This window comes from Lynx canadensis, chromosome C1 (genome assembly GCF_007474595.2).
Source record: "Lynx canadensis isolate LIC74 chromosome C1, mLynCan4.pri.v2, whole genome shotgun sequence".
Taxonomy (NCBI): Eukaryota; Metazoa; Chordata; class Mammalia; order Carnivora; family Felidae; genus Lynx; species Lynx canadensis.
In genome coordinates, this window is record NC_044310.1 from 125,365,162 (window position 1) to 125,385,868 (window position 20,707).

General features: G+C 43.6%; 1 protein-coding gene across 3 annotated transcripts in view; it reads left to right on the top strand.

The window, feature by feature from the left end:
* The window catches only part of MGAT5 (alpha-1,6-mannosylglycoprotein 6-beta-N-acetylglucosaminyltransferase), a 335,910-nt gene that overhangs the window by 182,877 nt on the left and 132,326 nt on the right, over window positions 1-20,707 (top strand). For all 3 annotated transcript variants that reach the window (XM_030326467.1, XM_030326469.1, XM_030326468.1), the window contains 2 exons: window positions 14,176-14,252; window positions 15,310-15,399. In XM_030326467.1, the coding sequence (XP_030182327.1) occupies window positions 14,176-14,252; window positions 15,310-15,399 (167 nt within the window). The remainder of the gene's footprint in view (window positions 1-14,175; window positions 14,253-15,309; window positions 15,400-20,707) is intronic.

A 20,707-nucleotide genomic window follows, 5' to 3' on the forward strand; every position in this document is an offset into this window, starting at 1 on the left:
GTCTCTGCCTGTATACTAATTCTTTATTATATATTGGACATAATAATGACACATTGTAGTGTGTCTGTATTCTGTTATTGTCCTCAGAAGAGTGTTGATTTTTGTTCTAGCAGGCAGTTAAATTACTGACTTACTACCTTGAACTTACCAAGACTTGATTTTATAGTTGGTTGGGTATGCCTGTTTCAGTTTTTTTTCCTAGTCTTAGGAAGTATTAAGTCCTGGAGCTGATGCAAGGACTTTCTGGGGTTCCAGTGGAAGGCCTGAAATGTTAACCAAACCTCTCTGTATTGTGAGGATTCAAATTCAGACTCCCCTTCAGTAAATAGCAGCTCAGCCTTTGAATACCTTTAGAGCTTTCCATGGAGTCTCTCCTACAAATGCTCTCTTATGGGGCAATTCAAAGATTTCAGGGTAGTTTATGTGCGGATTTTAGGGCTCCCCTTCTTTGGTTCCCTCTTTTTGGGGATATCCTATCTCAATTTCTGGCTACCCTGATTGCCCAAACATAATCCTAAGACTGTAGCCTTTTACTTACCTCCTAGTCATCTCTCACCACCCAGACTGAGAGGTCCCCCTCAGGGGCAAAGTGATATAAATGTGGATCTTATCCAGGGCAGTGCAGTTCACTTCTTTTAAGGATCAAATTCGTTCTGTCTACCCCTTTTCCTTACTCTTCATTGTCTTATTGTAAGTATTACCTGTGGGAAGATTATGCCAGGGTAAGCTTCTCTACAATTGCCAGTATATAATTTCTCAGCTTTCTTTTATAAAAAATCCCAAATTAAATTGATCACCTAGTTACTGCCCTAGTAGGGCAGTTTAGCAGTCTGCCACGGCCAGCAAACAGTTTTAGTTGTTTTCCTATCACTGCTCTGAAGTTCTCCTGCCCCTTGGTATGTATGTCAGGTCTTTTTTGCTTTTGGTACAATAACCACCATTTCTAGGTTGGCAAGGAGAGTGTGCCCCTCCCTCTGCCCTGGACACCTTGGCTAGGGAGTGAGTGAGTGCAGTTTGTTTTGGATACTGGCATGGTGAGACGGGTCTTCTGAAGGAGATCTTCAAGTAATAATCCCCCCACTAGAAGATGAGAACGCTCCAAGAACTGACTGAATTAAAAATGAAAATTCCAGTCTAAGGATAGACCACTTCCTGAAACAAATTCCCAGGCATTTGAAAACCTTTGAGTTTCATTTACTAGCCTTTTCTATTGAGTAAATGAATAGGATTTCAGGGTAACACAGTATGTAAGAATGTGCACATTACTCTTACAACTTGATAAGCTGAGTATCCCTGTCCAAATTTACATGGTCTAAATACCAGGCATGATTTCTTTCCACAGGAAGAAAAACCTACTAAGGGCTAGGAGAGGTAAAAGGAATTAAGTTGTAAGACAGCCTCATTTTTAAGAGACCTACCTAGCCAAGCACCTTTCTAACAGGCATAGTGTGTAGGTTTCATGCCAATGGCCTAGCAGATTTCATGCAACTCTGGGTAAGTCAAATGAGACCTAAAAATTAAGCAGCTCTCAGCCTTTCTTCAAACTTACATCCTCAGTATTCTGGGACGTTAGCTTCTTTTTTTGATTTTCAGTTTCTTTTTCCAGTAGCCCAAACTTACTATCAGGGTGTCATCTTAATTCTAAATTAACTTATAATTTATTTTTCCATGCTAAAAAGGGAGAAGGGAAGCTATAACCAAGCAACCAAAACAAAATGAAAACCTCAGTTCCTATGAGAGAGTGAAAATAAAAATTTATCTTGATAGCCTATGTAAAGAATAATCAAAATACTTCCTTGTTGCCTGTAGATGTCTTGGGTGTCCAATTAGAATCTCTGTCCTTTATAGCAGCTGCCATAAAGGCTTGTGACAGGCAATTCAAAAAAGGGTCATTGTGTAATGTGGAAAGAACACACCTATTTTTGACAGTTGGTACAATTAAAATAGCCTAGCCCATCTCCCACAGTTACTAACCCTGTATTTCTTCCCTTTCTCCTTCAATTTCAAAGAAATAAACACACATGTGCACACGCGCGCGCGCGCACACACACACACACACACACAGTGTAAACATTTCTCTAGTTTCCTAAGAAAACCCAAACTCCAAGCACCTTTGGCAATTTGAGAGAACAGTCAGAAACGTGTGAGCTTTGCTTAAGTCACCTGTTTAGATGAAAAATGGAATCACTTGTATTTGGAGGAGATGAAGAAAGGGGCATACACTCCATGCTCCAGGGGCATGCTGCTGTTCCAACCGGGGCATTATGCTTTCTTTCCTCTACCAGTCAACTTCATGTGAGAAGGGCAAGTTATTTTTTTTTCCAATAAGCAAGGGCTGTGTGCTACCTGGCTTATTGGAAAAAAAATAGGTGTAAAAATCACTTTGGGTCCCCAACCTGAGTATTTGATGTAGTTTTGCAAGCATAGTGTTGAATTTTTAATGACTGTCACCTACTTTCCAGCATATTTTCTTAAACATAAATTGACGACCGGGGATGCACCCAAATCTGTCAGTATGGTATGTTATTTTGAAAAATATTACCTACTGAAACTTTATTTCCTGGAAATATGACATCAGTATAATTTTTTCTTTTGTTGTTTTCCTTTTTCTTTCTTTTGCTTTTCATGTATTCTCCCAATTTAATGACTGCTGTGCTCATTTATTGTAACTGTGTGTGTGTGTTTGTGTGTGTGTGTGCGTATAGTACCCATGTGGAATATTTTATGTCCCTTATATTATTACTTAAAATGCTAAAGAACATTTTGTTGCAGAAGAAATGATAGCAGAAATTAAGTATAAACTTACAGAATATGGCATTTGCATAGAAATGAATACATGTAGATTTATGCATAAAGAGAACTCTGATTATCCAAATCATATTGCAAACTCAGTTTTATTTTCTAATCCCAGAGCTATTAGAATATATAGTACATGCTGTTGTGCTATTTATTTCAAAAGACTTGAACTTTTTTTCCTTCCATAAATCCACAGCATTTTAATCACTGCCTGTATCTCACACTCTCCCAAACATTGTGACATAAAATGAATCAGAGATGGGCAACACAGACATAAAGTGTATGCAGACAGTAGGACAAGGGTATTGAGCAAATAGATGAATTGAGTGAATGAGAGCTGGTGTGGGGACGTTTCTGTGTGTTGGAGGCAGTCTCTCTTCCTCATGGTCTTATCTCCCTCGGCATTCCACATTTGACTTTGAAGGTTGTCCTGAGGGTGACGTGAAGCAGTAGAATGAACACCAGGCGTAGTACCTGGCACGGAAGTGGTAACTCAGATGTAGAAGGTTTTGCTGACTTTATTTATTGCATGAGGAAATGTAGACTCGTGATGGTTCACTAACTTGCCTAGGTTGTCCAGCTGGTCAGTTGTAGAGAGATATTCCCTGCTGAGGTCTCTTAGATGACCCTTCCAGTCCTGCCCTTTACAGTACAAATTCTTTGCTCACCTTTTCTACCATTTCCATGGCTGAGGCTGGGATGTGGTCAAGTACTTGAAAATAACAGCGTACAGGAGTGCTGCTCTGTCTTAGGATGTTTTACCATGCCTCCTCCAGGAACAAGTTGCTTCCTAGTGAGAAGACATCCAGCATGGTGGCCATGATGGCATTTTTTGAGAGGATTAATCTACCGTTTGAAGATTAGAGAGCACAGGTTTTTATGGCTTTATAACTTGAGAGGCTGATGTCTTGTCCTCTTAAAAATACCTGTGAAAATTTGCAAAGGATTTACTACTTACTTACAAAGTAGGCACTGGTGAGAGTTTAATTAAGTGAAAATGACGTTTCAAGGGCAATTTAAGAAAGGCATTAGAAACTGCTATCAATGAAAAGGAGGGGTTGAACCTTGACTACTGTCTTTATAGACCCTGTGTTGGAGAATATCTTGAGTTTCCTGACCAGCAAAAGACACATTTTGACTCCTTGATGACAACTCACTTTAGATATAAACTCTTTTCCTGAAGACTTCATACAGTAGTATCTTTTAGAGTGCTATGGTCAAAATCTTATTCTTAAACTATGGCTGGTGCCCCCTTAAAACTTTTTTTTTTTATTTCGTGTTTTTCAGCATGTTGCTTCTCTACTCAGAGACTGACTCTGAATTACTGCCCCACACCATTCTACCCAACTTTGCAAGTGTGTGCAGCCATCCTCCTGTTTCCTGTGGACGCGAATTGTGTTCTCCTAAGCTGGAATTCACGATTTTGTAGCGTGACGTGCTACAAAAGCTTGCCCTTTCCAACCTTATTTCTTGTCCTGCGTCCTCTGCTTTAGCCAACTTGGTCCCCCTTCACCCTCTCAGACATTGATGATTGATTGGTAATGCTTATCCACTGGGGATGGACTTGCTTTTTTGGTAGAACACTCTGGGAGTTGGAATGTGAGATAAAAATCTGTTTTCCATTTCTGGCCTTTCCTCTTCTTGAGTTTCCCTGCCTTATTTTACCATTTAGTCGACTGGTTCCTAACGGTGGCTGCCCATTAGAATCATCTGAGGTGAGGGGAGCATAAAAAGGGACAGTGGCTGAAGCATTCCCCAGACTATTTAAATCAGAACCTTGGGAGGGTGGGGTATCTTATTAAAAGCTCCCCAAGTGATTTTAATGTGCAGAGAGGGTTAAGAAGGGCTGATTGATTCTGTGATCTTGGCCAAGTTACTTAATCTCTCTGGGCCTCAGTGTCTTCTATGAAATGGGGATTACATGCATTTATTGCTTGGGCTTCCTGGGAGGAGGATGTGAGATAATGCACGGGAATGAATTCTAGGAGGGCGTAGTCGGCGTTCTGTCCATGTTGGCCGTTGCTATTGCTGTTCGTCTGTGTGCTCAGTTCTCACATTCCCTCCTGACTATTCCTACTTGTACTTTAAAGCTCAACAGAAACCTCACTTGTTTGCTGATGACCACACATACAAATTAAGCTCCTGTAACACCGAGACCTAAAAATGAGTGTTCAAATGAGTCGGGGTGGTTTCTGTTTCATGTGATAACCCAGTAACAAGCAGTCCAGGCCTGACGGTGCTGCTCCGCACCGGCCCTTCAGGACTCCTGACCCCCATGTTGCCAGGCCGTTGCGTGTCCATCTTCCAGCCCACAGGAAGTGGGCAAGAACTATAGATTCAGCCACATGGATTGGCCTGAAGTTGGAGGTTGCTGACAATTTCCTCTCCCATCCCATCTCTTTGACCTAAACAAAGTCCCACTGAGCTACAAGAGAGGCCCTAACTGGGTGGCCAGGTGTTCAGCCAAACGGTGGCATGAAGGGAGATGAGAACTGAGAGAAGGGCAGGGGGCCTGAGAAGTCTAGGCCACTGCACTCAGCTTCTTCCTCTTCTTGCCTGCACATCTGTGGTCTGTTGTTGCCAGATCATATTCTGTATTGCACAGTATGTTAACTACCCTTTCTGTTGTGTGAGTTTTAGTTACATTCTAGACTCCCTCGAGGTAAAGATGGCTTTGTATTCCTGCAGACACACTTCTTAGGAGGGTGCTAAAAGCATTACAGATGCTCATGTAGGTGCAGTCTTTGTTGAAAGAACCAGTGGCAGTTTTTTGTTTTTTTTATGATTTTTTGTAACAGCTTTATTGAGATAATTTGCGTACCATACAATTCATCCATTTAAAGTATACATTTCAGTGGCTTTCAGTATATTCAGAGTTGTGCTACCACATCACCACAATTTTAGAACATGTTTATCACCCCAGAAAGAGATCCTGTACTGTGAATTTTCACTACCCCCTCCCAACCTCTACTTCCCCCACTTCTAAGCCACCACCAATTTACTTCTCTCTCTATAGATCTCCCTATTCTAGACATTTCATATGTATGAAATTATTTGTCTTTTGTGACTGCCTTCTTAGACTCAGCTTAATGTTTTTAAGGTTCATCCATGTTGTCACATGAAGCAATATGTCATTCTTTTTTATGACTGAATAATAGTCACATGGCTGTGACACATTTTGTCTATCCATTTATCACTTGATGAACATTTGGGTTTGTTGCCACTTTTGGCTCTTAAGAATAATGCTACTGTGAACATTTGTGTATAAGTTTTTGTGTGGACAGAACATTTTCATTTCTCTTGGGTGTGTACCTATGAGCGGAATTGCTGGATCAGATGGTAACTCTTATTTTTAGCTTTTTAAGGAACTTCTAGACTGTTTTCCCGAATAGCTGCACCATTTTAGATTACCACCAGCAGTGTTTGAGGATTCTGATTTCTGCACATCCTTGCCAACACTTGTTACTATCTGAGTCTTTAATTATAGCTCTTTTACTGGCTGACATGCTATCCCACTGTGGTTTTGATTTGCGTTTCCCTGATGACTAATGATGGTAAACTTTCTTTTTCTTGTCAGTGGCAGATTTTCTGCCCACTACACATATGTGCTCCTAGGTGTGTGATAACCACCCTGTTTTTGCCTGGATATTCCTAGGAATCTGACATGTTTTTATCAATAGAAAGTGCCTGGAGTGTTATCAGAATGGAGGGGTGGTGTGTGTGTGTGTGTGTGTGTGTGTGTGTGTGTGTGACATTCTTTTAGACTTGGCCTCTCACACTGGAAATCTTATGCTAAGGTCCTCTTTTTAATTATGTTTCACCAACAACATGGAAAACGTTATTAATGCTGACTTGAAAGTTTGTTTGGCAGATAACCCCGAAAAAAACCACAACAATATTGCAAGAGGGTATGACAAAGGGCAGCATAAATACTCTAGGATTATTTGGCTGTTACTGTGTTTTCATGGTCCTCACAACTGCCTTTTTCCATATTGGTTCCATTCTTGAAAGGTACCTGGAGAAGCTGTACATTGAATATGATTTTCTCGTTGACTTGCATGACGCCCACAGCATTGGTGTGTGGGCAGTCCTGAGGCTCTCAGTGTTGAGCAAGTCCATAAGGCCCTTGGAGGTGTAGCAAGGAATAAGAATTTGTCATTTCAGTCTTCATTATTGACTTTTGAGATTCCCTGTGCTGAACGTGAAGGTGGTGGTGATGGTAGTGGTGGGCCTTTTAATAGCTGGGAACAGTGTGGTGGTAATAATCTTGACTAGATGATAGAGGCCTGGCTTGAACATGTAGCATACCTTGCATATGGGAGATGCTTAATGAGTTTTCCTTAATCACTGGATGAATAAAGCACTTCATCTCTGTAAACCTCTAAAACGCATCAGGAAACATCAGCAATTTTCTGAGAGGGCTTCAGAAGTCCTTTGCAACTGTAAAAATTTCTGGCACAATGATTGTATTTCTAGCTTCCCAAGTTAAAAAACAAAATACACACCATTCTTTTCAAGGTGCCCAGTATATATCCCTCAGGGTCTGTGAGTGAGTTGTGTATGTTACCCACTGTTGTCCCCGGCTCCTTTTGGTGGGCAGAGAGCTTCCTGTTCCCGTGAACCCTGGGGCTGGAGTGACTCAGTTATAGAAATTAAATCACTTTTTTTATAATGCCAATGTAAAGTGGCCCTTAATGAATATTTGCCAAGCTGAGAATGACCGGTGAGGTCATTTTTAATGGGAGATTATATTTCACCATGGCTGATTTCTGTCCGATTTATTGCTATTAGCTCCTGAAGCCAGGCCAGCTGATGGAAGTGCTGGCAGGAGTTTCGTCTCCAGGCTGAGCGCAGAGATGGAGTCCGTTCCCAGATGGCGAGGAACAGCTGGGCCAGTGGCGTGCACACGTGGGTGCTCAGCAGGGGCCATCTGATAACGGGGGCTGCATGTTCCTATCAGGTGTTCTGAGAGAAACACTGCCTTGTCCTACACACAAAATGCAATCACTGGAGACCCTTTATCTTTTCAGAGGAAATATATGTGGGGTGACTTTTGGCGGAATCGAGCCCTCACTCGTGTAGATGGTTATCTAAGCTTTTGGCAAAGGAAGTGGACGAGGAGACTAAACTCAGTTCCCTAAAACTTCCTGGGGTGAGGTTTCTGAGATTTTTTTTTTTAACCTACTTTTTTCTTTACTTTCCTTCCCCCTCCCTATAAAATAGCTCTGAGGGAATCAGACATCCTTAACCTCTCAGATGCATATTCAGTTCTAGATCCAGAGTTAATGGTACTGTTGTATAAATATGTTCTCCAGTGTTCCACACTTGAAAACAAGTGCCATTTCAAACACTAGTGATCCTTGTTATAATTAATATACAGAAAACTGAGTGTTGACAGAGGAAGCTGTCTTCTTGGTAAGGTCAGCTTTCACTCTGAAGTAACTGTTCTGTGTGGGACTCACTTATGACCACCTCCCCCTCCCCTTCTCTGTCCCCTCCACGTCCTCACTTTATCATCATTGCCTAGGATTATGGACTCAGGTTTCTTATATACAACACCACCTAGGAGCCTTGATAGAATCAGGATTAAGGATGACACCTGATTACAGCCTCCTCTTTTTTCTTTTTTTAAATATATATGTATATCTCTTGATTTCTCTCTTGTTCAGCAGTAAAGAGCAGTTATTATTAACTTGAAGTTAGCATCGGTGAGTGTTTCATGAGGCAGCATGGTTAGTAGTTGACGATGCTTTGAATAAGCACACGACAGTCTCTCCGTGTATGTGTGTTGAAGTGGGCAGCTAAAACATAGAGGGATCCTTGTACGGTACCCAGTGAGTCTTGCATCGGATGTAAAATGTGATGACATACATGCTGTATTTCTCACAAAACTATAAGCCTCTCTTTTTAAAATCCAGTAAGGTGTGAATTAATTCACATGGGGGATAGGCCATGTCCTACTCCATGCATCCGAAATGACTCTTCTTTGATTGCTGCACCTTCCTGCCATTTTTCCTTATGTCAAACCCAAATTCCTTTGCCTCTATTGATGTGTAATCCAGAACTTGAAATGCTTGGTACAGTTACTAGACATGAGGATCTCCTACCCCCTTTCTTCTGTCTCTCTTACTCCCTTTTCTGGAACTTGAGCTTTTCACTCCTTTGTTATATGCGTCCATCTGTTTGTTGAGAAGAGTTCTGTGCATCTGGCAGTGTGCCAGGTGCTGTGTTGGGCACTGGGCCAAAGCACCGATGGGCCTGTCCTGCTTTCCAGGGGGCTGGCTCAGGTAACGTGTATCTTGCTCTGTCATATGAGGACCCTCCACCCCCACACCGTGAGGGCGCAGCCCATGTCTTGTAGGGATACAGCTTTGACATTTCAGCACGTGGCAGGCAGCAGGCGTTTGAGAGACAGTCCTGGTGACTGTGGGCTGAGTTTGGAGGTAAGTGATGAGGATTTTAAAGTTTCCCCTTTCCAAGCTATAAGATGAGGTCACTGCCTTCCTTTTCAGGAGGCTGTGGTTAGTATAAAATGTAACCATGTATGTGCCAGCACCTTAGGAAGGCAGGTGATACCTCCGGGGAAGTTAGCACCCATTTTCATTTCCTACATCACCTATTTCTGTCCTCAACTGTCTCTGAGCCTGTCTGTGCCCTCCTTCCTTCCTCAGAGGCAGGCAAGCAGGAGTAAAAATCCTCAGTGTGTCTGATTCCATCTCTTTGTCTCTGTTGCTTCCATGTATTTATTGAAAGTGCCACTGTTTCAGCACATCTCTCCCTCAGCATATATGCCTATGTGGGGACTGTCACGGAGAACTTGACTCCACACTTGACAGGGACACCTGCTCTGTGTGTGTTTATGACCTCTTTTGCCACTTCTGTTCCTCCTGCACACGTGTTGTTCCTGAGTGGTGAGCATCTTTGAGCATAAGAAAAGGGTTTTTTTTCTTTTCTTTTTTTAAAAAAATTGTTTTTTACATTTATTTCTTTTTGAGAGACAGAGAGCACAAGTTAGGGAGGGGCAGAGATAGAAGGAAACACAGTATCCGAAGCAGGCTCCAGGTTCTGAGCTGTCAGCACAGAGCCCGACGCGAGGCTCTGACTCACAAACTGTGAGATCATGACCTGAGCCGAAGTCGGACGCTTAACTGACTGAGCCACCCAGGCACCCAGGGTTTTCTTTTTTTCTTAATGTTTGTTTATTTTTGAGAGAGACAGAGTGTGAACCAGGGAGGGGCAGAGAGGGAAGGAGACACAGAATCTGAAGCAGGCTCCAGGCTCCCAGGTGTCAGCCCAGAGCTCATTGTGGGGTTGGAACTCAACGAGCTGTAAGATCATGACCTGAGCCAAAGTTGGATACTTAACTGACTGAGCCACCCAGGTGCCCCAAGAAAAGTGTTTTCTTAGGTTAAACCCAATATCCAAGCCCCTGCTGTACTGTGTGGGTCCAGGTGACTGATAAAATAACACAATTTTCACGCCTAGGCTGTCTGCCTTTTGTGTAATACCTGGTTGACAATGCTATACGGTCAGTGCAGAGGTGAAGTCTTTGGTGAAAGACACACTTGGGCTGGTTTGGGAGGGTAAGGGATGAAACTGAATCCTGAACAGTAGTAAGAGCTGAGCTTCTTTGCTTACGTGATCATCTTTCTTTTCCCCTTGCCCTTTTACCATGAAAAAATTTGACACTGGGAGAAAGAACATCAGGTGAATGTCAAAGAGAAGAAGCTTCCGGTAACATACTGTGGCAGAATCCAGTCCCTTTTTTGAAAGTGCTTAATATAAAGTAAGCTAAATATCCCCTGAAAAGCGGTAACATTAACCTTTTTTGACCTGAATTTTTGTTTTTTAACCAACCTTATATTGCAGGGTCTTTCTCTAGGTAGCAGTGTCCTCTGTGTACAGACTAATAAAACGTCATTGAATGAGTTTTCGTCTTTGTGATCGAAACAAAACGGGGAGCTTTCCTTTTAGATGTGCTGAGACCCCTTAGGACCTGGGAGGTGATGGGGAGTTGTGCTCAGTTTCCTGGGAGTCAGGTTACTGGTGGTTGGATTTAGGGAGTAGCTCCATCCCTCCCTGGGAAGGCCAGCACTTTCTATTTCTTCCTTTCATGGATCCCTCCAACCCCAGAGCCTCAAGCCATTTAACTCCACTTCTGGACGGCATTGCTTATGCAAACTCGTCACTCTGTAACTAAATAGAAAACCCGTCATAAATTAATGGAATTGCAAAGAAAACCCTTATGGATTAGTTGACGAACTGCCAGGTGGAAGAGAAGGAAAAACGCTGCTCCAGCACAGGTCTCTCTGCTCAGTCTGGTTGTCCGTGAGCTGAAGAGTCAGCGGGGAGAGGCGAAGCAGGTGCAACAGGTGTGTTTATTCAGTCAGCCGGCACTTACTGAGTGCCTGGTGATGGGGCATGGAGACATAACCCTCCCATCACCGTCTTACATCCTAGGAGGCAAGTGGGCACATGTGGAAGAAAGAACGAGATCACTCACTGCTGTGAGAGGGACTTGAGAGGGAGGCAGCACTAAATCCTAACTAAATTCTGGTTTGGCATGGGAAGGAGGGATTGGGCCTAATTCTTCCGTGGGTGAATCTTGAGCTGGGTCTTCGAGGGCGGGGCTTTAACCAGGTGGCGAAAGAGTAGGGGCAGAGGAGTGTCTGCAGGAGTCCTCAAAAAAGTCATTTCATCAGATCTTTGCAGCAACTAGGATCCTCATTTTGTGACTGTCTTGGCGTAGCAAATATAGGGGTCTGTGCCTGTTTTTGAAAACAAAGTTTTATTGGAATACAGCCACGCCCATTCATTTTCCTATTATATGTGGTTGCTTTCCTGTTATAATCCACAGTGGCATAGTTGTGGCAGAGACAGTATGGCCTGCCAAGCCTCAAATATTTACTCTCTGGTCCTTTGGAGAAAAGGTTTGCCAACCCTTGGCATAACATATTGTTATTCCTTGAAACTCTTTATGGAAAGGACCCACGCTGTCAGCAACCAGGCTTTCCTTTCAGGCCTGCGTGGACTTACTGGTTTATGTTACCATCTGGTGATTTCTGTTCACTGCATGGTACCATACCTCTAACTCTATAGTCTCTAGTTTCCATAATTTCTGGCTCTGGATGTCTGGAACTGGTGTAGTGCTTATAGTGTGTGAAAGAAGGGGGGAGTTTCTCCGTAATCATCCCTCTAAATGTCTGATTGCCCTGACCCCCAGCTGTTTCAGACTCTGCTGTCTTGGATCCTGTGCTATTTATTTGCTTGGTAAATGTTACCAAGCAAAATCAGAGACAAAAATAGGATAAGTAGTCACTGAAAAGTGCCTCTGTCCTTTGGTGAGGCATTTGTTAGTGGATTCTGAGGCTGGCTGTCCCCTTACAAGTGAGAAAGGAGGAGAGCTATAGGGAGATGTACCACCTCAAGCCTGCATTTATCTCAAAAACACAGAGAATGCGTTTCTAGAAGATCTGTGCTTTTGAAATACTGCTTTCTTAGATAGAGTATAAGTGGCATGGAATTATGTAGCGAATGCCAACTTTTTAAGCACTCACTGTGGTCTGTGGCGAGAGTCAGCTGTTGGGAGTGCCAGACTAGACTTTGCACAAATATTAACTTACTTAATAAGAGCTGGATGAAATAATGGTACAGTTATTTCAGTGCTACAGACAGAGAAACAGAGTCTCTGACAAGCTAAGTATCGTCCATGTTCACTACTAAATGACGCTGCCTCCAGTCCATGAGAAGGAGGGTATTGATTTTATGCTGTAGTTATCCAGGTGGCGGGTGGAATGGTGATGAGAACACTGAATCAAGAGGTGAAGAATCTGTTTCAGGCTGTCAGAGGAACTAATTTTCAAGGGACAGGTACAATTTCTGTTTTAGCCCCAGCAGCCACCAACATTGTTTCAATAGCACAGTCAAACAATACTGTAGTTTGGGATCTAATTTCTCATTAGTACTTTGAACAGAAAATTGTCAGCCATAAGTAATCGTGACATTTTCCAAACGTGTCTGGAAAATACAGTTGGTCCTCAAAGAGAAACATGTAGTTTTAGAGCTGTCCCAGTTTCCAGCTAAAATGATCATTCCTAAACATAAGTCTGATCTTAACTATTCCTTTCTTAGAAGCCTTCAGTGCCCTGCCCTTCCCTTCCCTCAGCTTAAAGTCTTTATCAGGGCAGGAACGCCTGGGCGGCTCTGTCCACTAAGCATCTGACTTTGGCTCATATTATGATCTTGTGGTTCATGAGTTCCAGCCCCACAATGGGCTGTCTGCTGTCAGCACAGAGCCCACTTTGGATCCTCTGCCCCCCTCTCTTTTTGCCCCTCCCCCTGCTCGCTCGCTCAATCTCTCTCTTTCTCTCAAAAATAAACACTTGAAAAATAAATAAAGTCTTTATCAGGGTGCTTGCTTGAAGTCTTTCTGGTTTGGGCCCTGCCTGATTTCCTTTCTGACCACTCAGTACCTCCCATTTCTGCATTCGACTCAGTGCGCGTCCTTGCATTTGGAGCCTGTTCCTTGAACACCATCTCTACCTTGCCCCTTCACCTGGCATACTCCTGCTTCATCTTCTTATCTCCACTAAGATGTCACTAGATCCAGGAAGTCGTCTTTGACCCTAGAGACTGGGGTGGGTGTCCTTCCTTGGCCCGCCCCAACATAATGTCTATTACACTGTTGTTCAGTGGTTTACTTGTTTGTCTGTGGTCCACCACTAAACATAAGCTTTTTAAAGGCATTCTTTTTTGTTCTGACTCTTGTCATCAAAAGGAATAGGAATCCCCTAGAGCTAGCTAATAGAAAGGGAGTTTACTGTGAGGAAATATTTGAAGCATAAGGAGATCTTTGCAGAAATGTAAGAACCACGTCCAGAAGATGCTGTACCTTGCTGATGTGTCTGGTGGCTTTCTCCTCCTCTATACTACTGTTCTATTTGCCTATTTTTTGCCAGCTTCTCAGCTCAAGCACATGTCACGAAGGTATTCCTGACCTCAGTTTGTCTGCACAGCCTGACATGGCTCTGGTGGTCCCTCCCAATCTCATGGCTTCATCTCCTGCTCTCCACTTGTTTGGTTTCTCTTACCAAGTTGCAAATTTCCAAGCAAACCCTCTGATTGGTGTAGCTCACCCGTTCAGGCTGGGCCACATGCATCATAGGTCTCTGGCCATCCTACAGGTGGGCTGTTCTTGGGCCAGGTCCTCACTGCAGGCCAGCTGGACCTATTGGCAGCTGGAGAGCTTCCACAGGTCAGAGCATGGCTCCCAGTATAGACTTCCTGTTTCTGTTTCTTTCCCTGCCCATTGCTTACAAAGATGGTAGGTTTGTGTTTCATAAACTTCATGGTATCCTTTGTTCTGTTTCATCTTTACAGATATCATTAATGGAGCTCAAGAAAAATGTGTATTGCCTCCTATGGATGGCTACCCCCACTGCGAGGGGAAAATCAAGGTAAGGCCCAAGTAATGTCTATTCATTCCCTTCACCTTTTGTCTTCACTAACACCCTCTTCCTCTCCTCCCCTCCCCTCTCTCTAACTCCCCAGCAATACAGATGGCAAGCAAGCCCTTTAAGGGAGTTATCGAAGGGATGCCTCAATTCTGCCAGTTTGGGGCTGTGGCCATGACAACCCTTGTGTGCTTATGCCAACTTCATGGGGTCAGTCCACAATGGCTCTAACTGGTCAGAGTGAAAGAGCCTGGGCCACTTCGGGCTCCTGCTGTGTCTTTGAAGCTGCCTCCCCCTGGCTTTCCCAGCCTCCAGCAGGTGATCCTTCAAGGGCCATTGACAAGGAGCTGCCATTATATAGAGCCCAACTTCCCTCTCCCCCAGTCCCCAGGCCCCCCTGCCACGAGGTCTCCAGATTGTGATTTAAATGTCACATTTGCATTTGCAGCTGAGTAACCTGAGACATTTGGACACTCTTTCACTCTTGGGATTTTTTTTTTTAAAAGTTCTTTTTATATGGCCTGCCCTGAGGGAGACCACAGCCCTACTCACTAGTTTTCAGAGAAAAGTCTTGGTTCCAGTGTATGCTTAGGATGGTGAGCGCAAACCCCAGAAGCATTAACATGGTTCCTCTGTGGGACTCACACATGCCATGCACACCTTGCACGCCTGCTCTCATTCACACTGTCTGTTCCAGGACCTGTCCTGTGGCTTATGCAACTGTAGCTCTCTGGGCGAAAGGGGTTTTGATTAGGCAGTTGCTCTTGATAAAACTCGCCTGGCCACTGCCTGTCCTGGGCTTTACTGCCTGGTGGTCTCACGGCCTTCCTCCACCGTGAGCACCTCTGCTAAGGCCCAGCTCAAGCCAGCGTCTACCTGTGAATCATCTGGAAACTGGGCATCTGTTGTCCTGACCTCAGCTCACTGACAATGAACCTCAGGCCCCAGTCTGAGCCATTCACTTCTCCTTGCCCTTCATAGCCTTCTCTGTCATGGGATGTACAGGGCCACCGAACACGGTCTGCTTGTAGATGTCCTTACCTGGCTCTTGTTGTTTCAGTGGATGAAAGATATGTGGCGCTCGGATCCCTGCTACGCAGACTACGGAGTGGATGGGTCCACCTGCTCTTTCTTTATTTACCTCAGTGAGGTGAGTTGCTTCTTTGGCTTCAGGGTGTGGAAGTAAGTGGTGAGCCTGTTGTACAGCCTGAAATTTGTGTATTGTTTTTACATGGTGGACCTGTCTTTTCCTTCTTTAATAGGTTCTCTGCTCTTTAATAGGGTGATTTTTTTTCCCTTGAGGGGAAAAAAAAAAAAAAAACCCGGGCTAATGTAGCTATTTACATTTTCTTTCCTCAGTTAAAAACAATCTAGTAAAATAGGGGCACCTGGATGGCTCAGCTGATTGAGCATCTGACTCTTGGTTTTGTCTCAGGTCATGATCCCAGGGTCATGGGATCAAGCCCCATGTGGGGCTCCAGGCTGAGCCTGCTTGAGATTCTCCCCCTCTCCCCCTGCCCCTCTCCCTTCCTCCCTCTCTCTCTCTCTCAAAGTAAAAAACAAACAAACAATCTAGTCTAATACATGTAACATAAAATTTGCCATCTTGACCATTAAGTGTATAGGTCAGTGGAATTAAGGATATTCATATTACGATGCAACTATCACCACCATCCACCTTCTGAACACGTCATCTTGCAAACCTGCAACTCTACCCATTAAACAATGACTCTCCATTCCCTCTTCCTCCTGTCCCTGGAAACAACCATTCTAATTTGACTTGTGACTACTCTGCTTGTGACTACTCTCATTATTCATGTAATTATACAGCATTTGCCTTTCTGTGAGTGCCTTATCTACGCATCATGAACTCAAGATTCATCCGTGTCATATTATAGCATATGTTAGGCTTTCCTTCTTTTTTTAAAGCTGAATAATACCACATTATATTATATACCACATTTTGCTTATCCATTTATCCATTGATGGATATTTGGGTTGCTTCTACCTTCTAGCAATTGTGAATAATGCTGCTATGAACATGGCTGTACATCTCAGTCTTTGAGACCCTGCTTTCGGTTTTTTGGGGTGTATATCCAGAAGTGGAATGGCTGAATCATATGGTAATTCTGTTTTTATTTTATTGAGGAGCCACGACACTTCTCCAAAGTGGTTGCTCCTTTTACATTCCCACCAGCAAGGCATGAGGCTTCTAGTGTCTTCACATCCTTTCCAGCCCTTGTTGTTTTTTGTTTTTTGAAGTAACCGTGCTAATGGATGTGAAGTGGTAACTCATTGTGGCTTTGGTTTGCATTTTCTTTTAAAAATTTTTAAAGTTTATTTATTTGTTTTGAGAGTGTGTGTGCACGCAAGAGTGTGTGTATGTGTGTGAGTGTGTGTGCAGGGAAGGGGCAAAGAAAGAGGGAGAGAGACCATCTCAAGCAGGCTCCATGCCGTCAGCATAGACACTGATGCAGGGCTCGATCCCATGAACCATGAAATCATGACCTGAGCTGAAAGGGATGCTCAACCGACTAAGCCACCCAGGTGCCCCTGGTTTGCATTTCATTGATGATCAATGATGTTGAGCATCCTTTCCTGGGCTTTTTGGCTGAGTTAGCAATTTGCTTACAGGCTGAGTTATTTCCTTTTACCTTTTTATCTGAGCTTCTTTTCCATTTCTACCCTTGAATTTAAATTGCAGCTTATTTTCTTTTTTTTAAGTGTTGCAGGACATTTTACAGACCATCTGAAATTTGTCCCAGGCTTTGATGATTCTCATGTCACCCTGGAGAAAATGGTGGAGGTGGGGTAGATTCAAGACCATATGGGGACAAGTACAGGGGAAGAACTGAGTAGGGGATCAAAAGCTGGCTTCCCCTCCACAGTTCATGGACAAAGGCAGCCCGAGGGGCTTGTGAACTGGGTGCTGTCTAATTTCAGAGGATGTGCCCTTGCATGTGCTATTGCCATAATAACGGCTCCATGATGCTACCACACAGTTAGGAGAATGCCTCTGTTTTGAGCCTAAATGACATAGTCTTTCATGTGGGACTCAGGCACCTCTCTTCTGTGTCACAGGGTGACAGGGAACAGCTTTGGGGGATGGAGGCCAAACCAGTATTGCCACAGGGCCTATGGCCCTGAATTCTGTGCAATGTGTCTCTTTACTTTATGTCCCTTTCCTTTTTAAGATCCACTGAGACCTTTTTTCTTTTTTTTTACATGGTCACACCATGGCCACCCCATGAGACTTTTTTTTTTTAACATGGTCACACCATGGCCACCCCATGGCCATCATAAGAAGCCTCAGAGCTAATGATAGTTAAAATACCTCTCGGAAATTAAAAGCCCAGAGAGTTGGTTGTGTGATGCTCCTATTAGCAGACTGCCGGCAAATTAATTCTGTAGCATTTGAGCATGTTTTTGGCTGAGGTGGCCTGTGCCCCACCTTCTCATCTCCTTCTCCAGAGGAGTAAGGCCTGGGGTCTTGGGTGAACCTGTACTCCAGTGAGAAGTCAATTTAGAAGCACCTTTCTAGCCCTGAGGAAAAGGTTCCTCATTCAGTTTAATTTTCAAAAGTTGCCTTCCTCTTTCCACTTGATGGAATTCAGCCAGAGTCCAGCTGTGCTCCCTGATTGACAGGTGAGGCTAATTTCATGCCTTTCTGAGAGTTTGCATGTTGGGTGTGCTACTGAGTTACAGGTAGAGCATTACCTCCTATGTCAGCCTTCCCTCCATCTCCTGAGCCAGAGCTGGGAAGGTGTGGGAGAACAGTCCAGATGGAAAGGGACTGAGATTATTGGTGACCCAGTTCCCTTCCGTTGAAACTGCCATGCAACCCAACTCACAGTGAAGGAAGGATGTCGATAAGGTGAGAGAAAAGTGAGGTTCTGATGAGTGTGGGACAGACTGGGCTGTGCAAAGATGTGATGAATCATATATTCTTTTTTTTTTTTTTTTTCAATTTTTTTTTTCAACGTTTATTTATTTTTGGGACAGAGAGAGACAGAGCATGAACGGGGGAGGGGCAGAGAGAGAGGGAGACACAGAATCGGAAACAGGCTCCAGGCTCTGAGCCATCAGCCCAGAGCCCGACGCGGGGCTTGAACTCACGGACCGCGAGATCGTGACCTGGCTGAAGTCGGACGCTTAACCGACTGCGCCACCTAGGCGCCCCACATATATTCTTTTTTTAATGTTTTTTTGTTTTGGGTTTTTTGGGTTTTTTTTGAGAGAGTGTAAGTAGGGGAGGGGCAGAGACAGGGGGACAGAGGATCAGGAGTGGTCTCTGCACTGACCGTGGCACACCTGATGTGGGGCTTGAACTTAAGCACCGAGGGATCATGACCTGAGCTCAACCGACTGAGCCACCCAGGCGCCCCAATGTAGTCTTAATACTGGAGCCCAGGTGTTTCATTGCAGAACCTGTAACTATTTTTTCCCTTTCCAAGGTGTGGAATGGTGCTTTATTAACCTTTACCTCACTCTTCTTATGCAGATGATCAGGCTTTTGTTTTTGTTCAGCTGAATTCAGTTCAGTGAGCACTTACTGAACCTCCCTTATATTCAATGAATGTCAGCAATTGGTGAGAAGGAGTTTTCTTGGCACCATGGTATGCATTCATTAAGAGTCTAATGGAAGAGGAAGAATGGAGGCAGGTGGTGGAGCCAGGACAGGGTGGAGAGAATTTCCCTGAGGAGAGAACCAGGAAACCCTTTTAGTTTAAGTCTGAAAATAACCTTGGAACTCTGGCCTTTAAAAAAAAAAAAAAAAAATGCGTTTTATCATAGCATCTTAATAGGTACTCTTTAAGAGCTGGAGAAGAATTTCACCACTGTGGCCTCTTGGATGGCAAATACTGCCTTTCAAAAGTAGTAATTTTAACTTTGTCTTTAAAGGATCCTACCGTGAGAATTCCTGAGTGTATATGGTAACATGGTTAGAATAGAGCCGGGCAGATGGATGACGTTCAGTAAACATGGTCGGCACTTTTATGGGTTTTGATATTGTCATTATTTGCGTTCAGTTATGGGGACATTTTATGTGGGAGCTCGATTTTGTTTTATAATTAGAACCAATTTCTGGTTCTAATTTATCATTCTAATTTAATTTTAGATCCTTTGACTTCTGGTAATGTAGAAATTCAGCCATTCCCTGTGACTTCTCTCTGCATATGGCCCTTGTGTTTGCATTGGAGCTGTGAGCTGGCCCTGTGGAAGAACATTGCGTCCCTGCCGTCGTTAATCTGAAATGACTAGAGGTGGTTTTTAAAGCCAGTTAATTCTGTGCTAGTATTTTAAAAATCCTGGACAGCATCTGGTTTCTGGTCTCGGCTTTTGTTTTGTTTTCCCTCTTGCTTTCTTGAAACCTTCCTTCTTTTTTTTGTTACTTCATTTAACCACATATCATATGCCAGGTTTCTCTTGGAATTGGAAGGACAATTAAGAGAGACATCTTCATTTGATTTGTTTACTTGATCAACAGATGTACCAGTGACTTTTCCTCTTAATCCTTCTTGAAGAGCCAGTTCTGGCTTCTATCTCTGTGTTTAACCTCAGAGCTTTGACAGATAAAAAAAGGACTTGAAGTAACAACGGTCAGTCACCAGTTGAATTGAGGCTTTGAGGTTCAGCCCGGTCCTAGGAGGTGGCACTCTGCCTTCATTTTTCTTCCCCTGGGTCGTCTCCATGTGCCAACTTCCACTGAATTATGGGGCTGTAAACTTGTGCTTGTACCCTCACCAACTTGCAGTCTACACGTCTTTCTTAGTAAATCCCAGAAAGTGCAACCATCAATATTTCCCCACATTATTCCCACAGATGCTTGCTATGTGGACTAGGGACTGGATGTGGTGGTAAGGAGTTTGGTGTTGCCCTTGTTTGATGGAAGACATTAGGAGAAGAATGAAACATTACTGAGCCCCACTGTAGGCCAGACACCTCAAATGTACAACCTCACTTAAACCTCTCCCCCGCTCAGAGTAATAGCCAAATCAGAGCGGCTCAGAGAGGTCAAGTGCTTAGTGTTTCTGCACTTGATGTTACTGTTGCCCCTTCATGTCAAAGGAAAACTGAACTCAGGTAAATAAGTGATTTACTACCTTTGACTTTGCTTTCACTTCTATGTTCCAAGCCTGTTGTGTTTGAAATATGGCTCTCTATTTGAGCTAATTTGAATTAATGAATCTTCATTGCTAGTTTTTGAATACTCAAAATTTTGATACCCTCCCTCAAAAGGAGAAACAGCACTGATTCTCCTGAGGATGTAACTCATGAAAACCAGGTGCTCAGCCATTCCTAGTGGTGACAGTGAATGAATGATTCATTAGGCAGCCTTGCATTTCCAGATCATCGGGCAGTTTATTCTCTGTATCTGTTTTTGTGAGCCATGTAACTATTCCCCTCATAGAGACAAGGCTCTATAAAGTAATTACTCTGTCATTGTTTCAGGTATA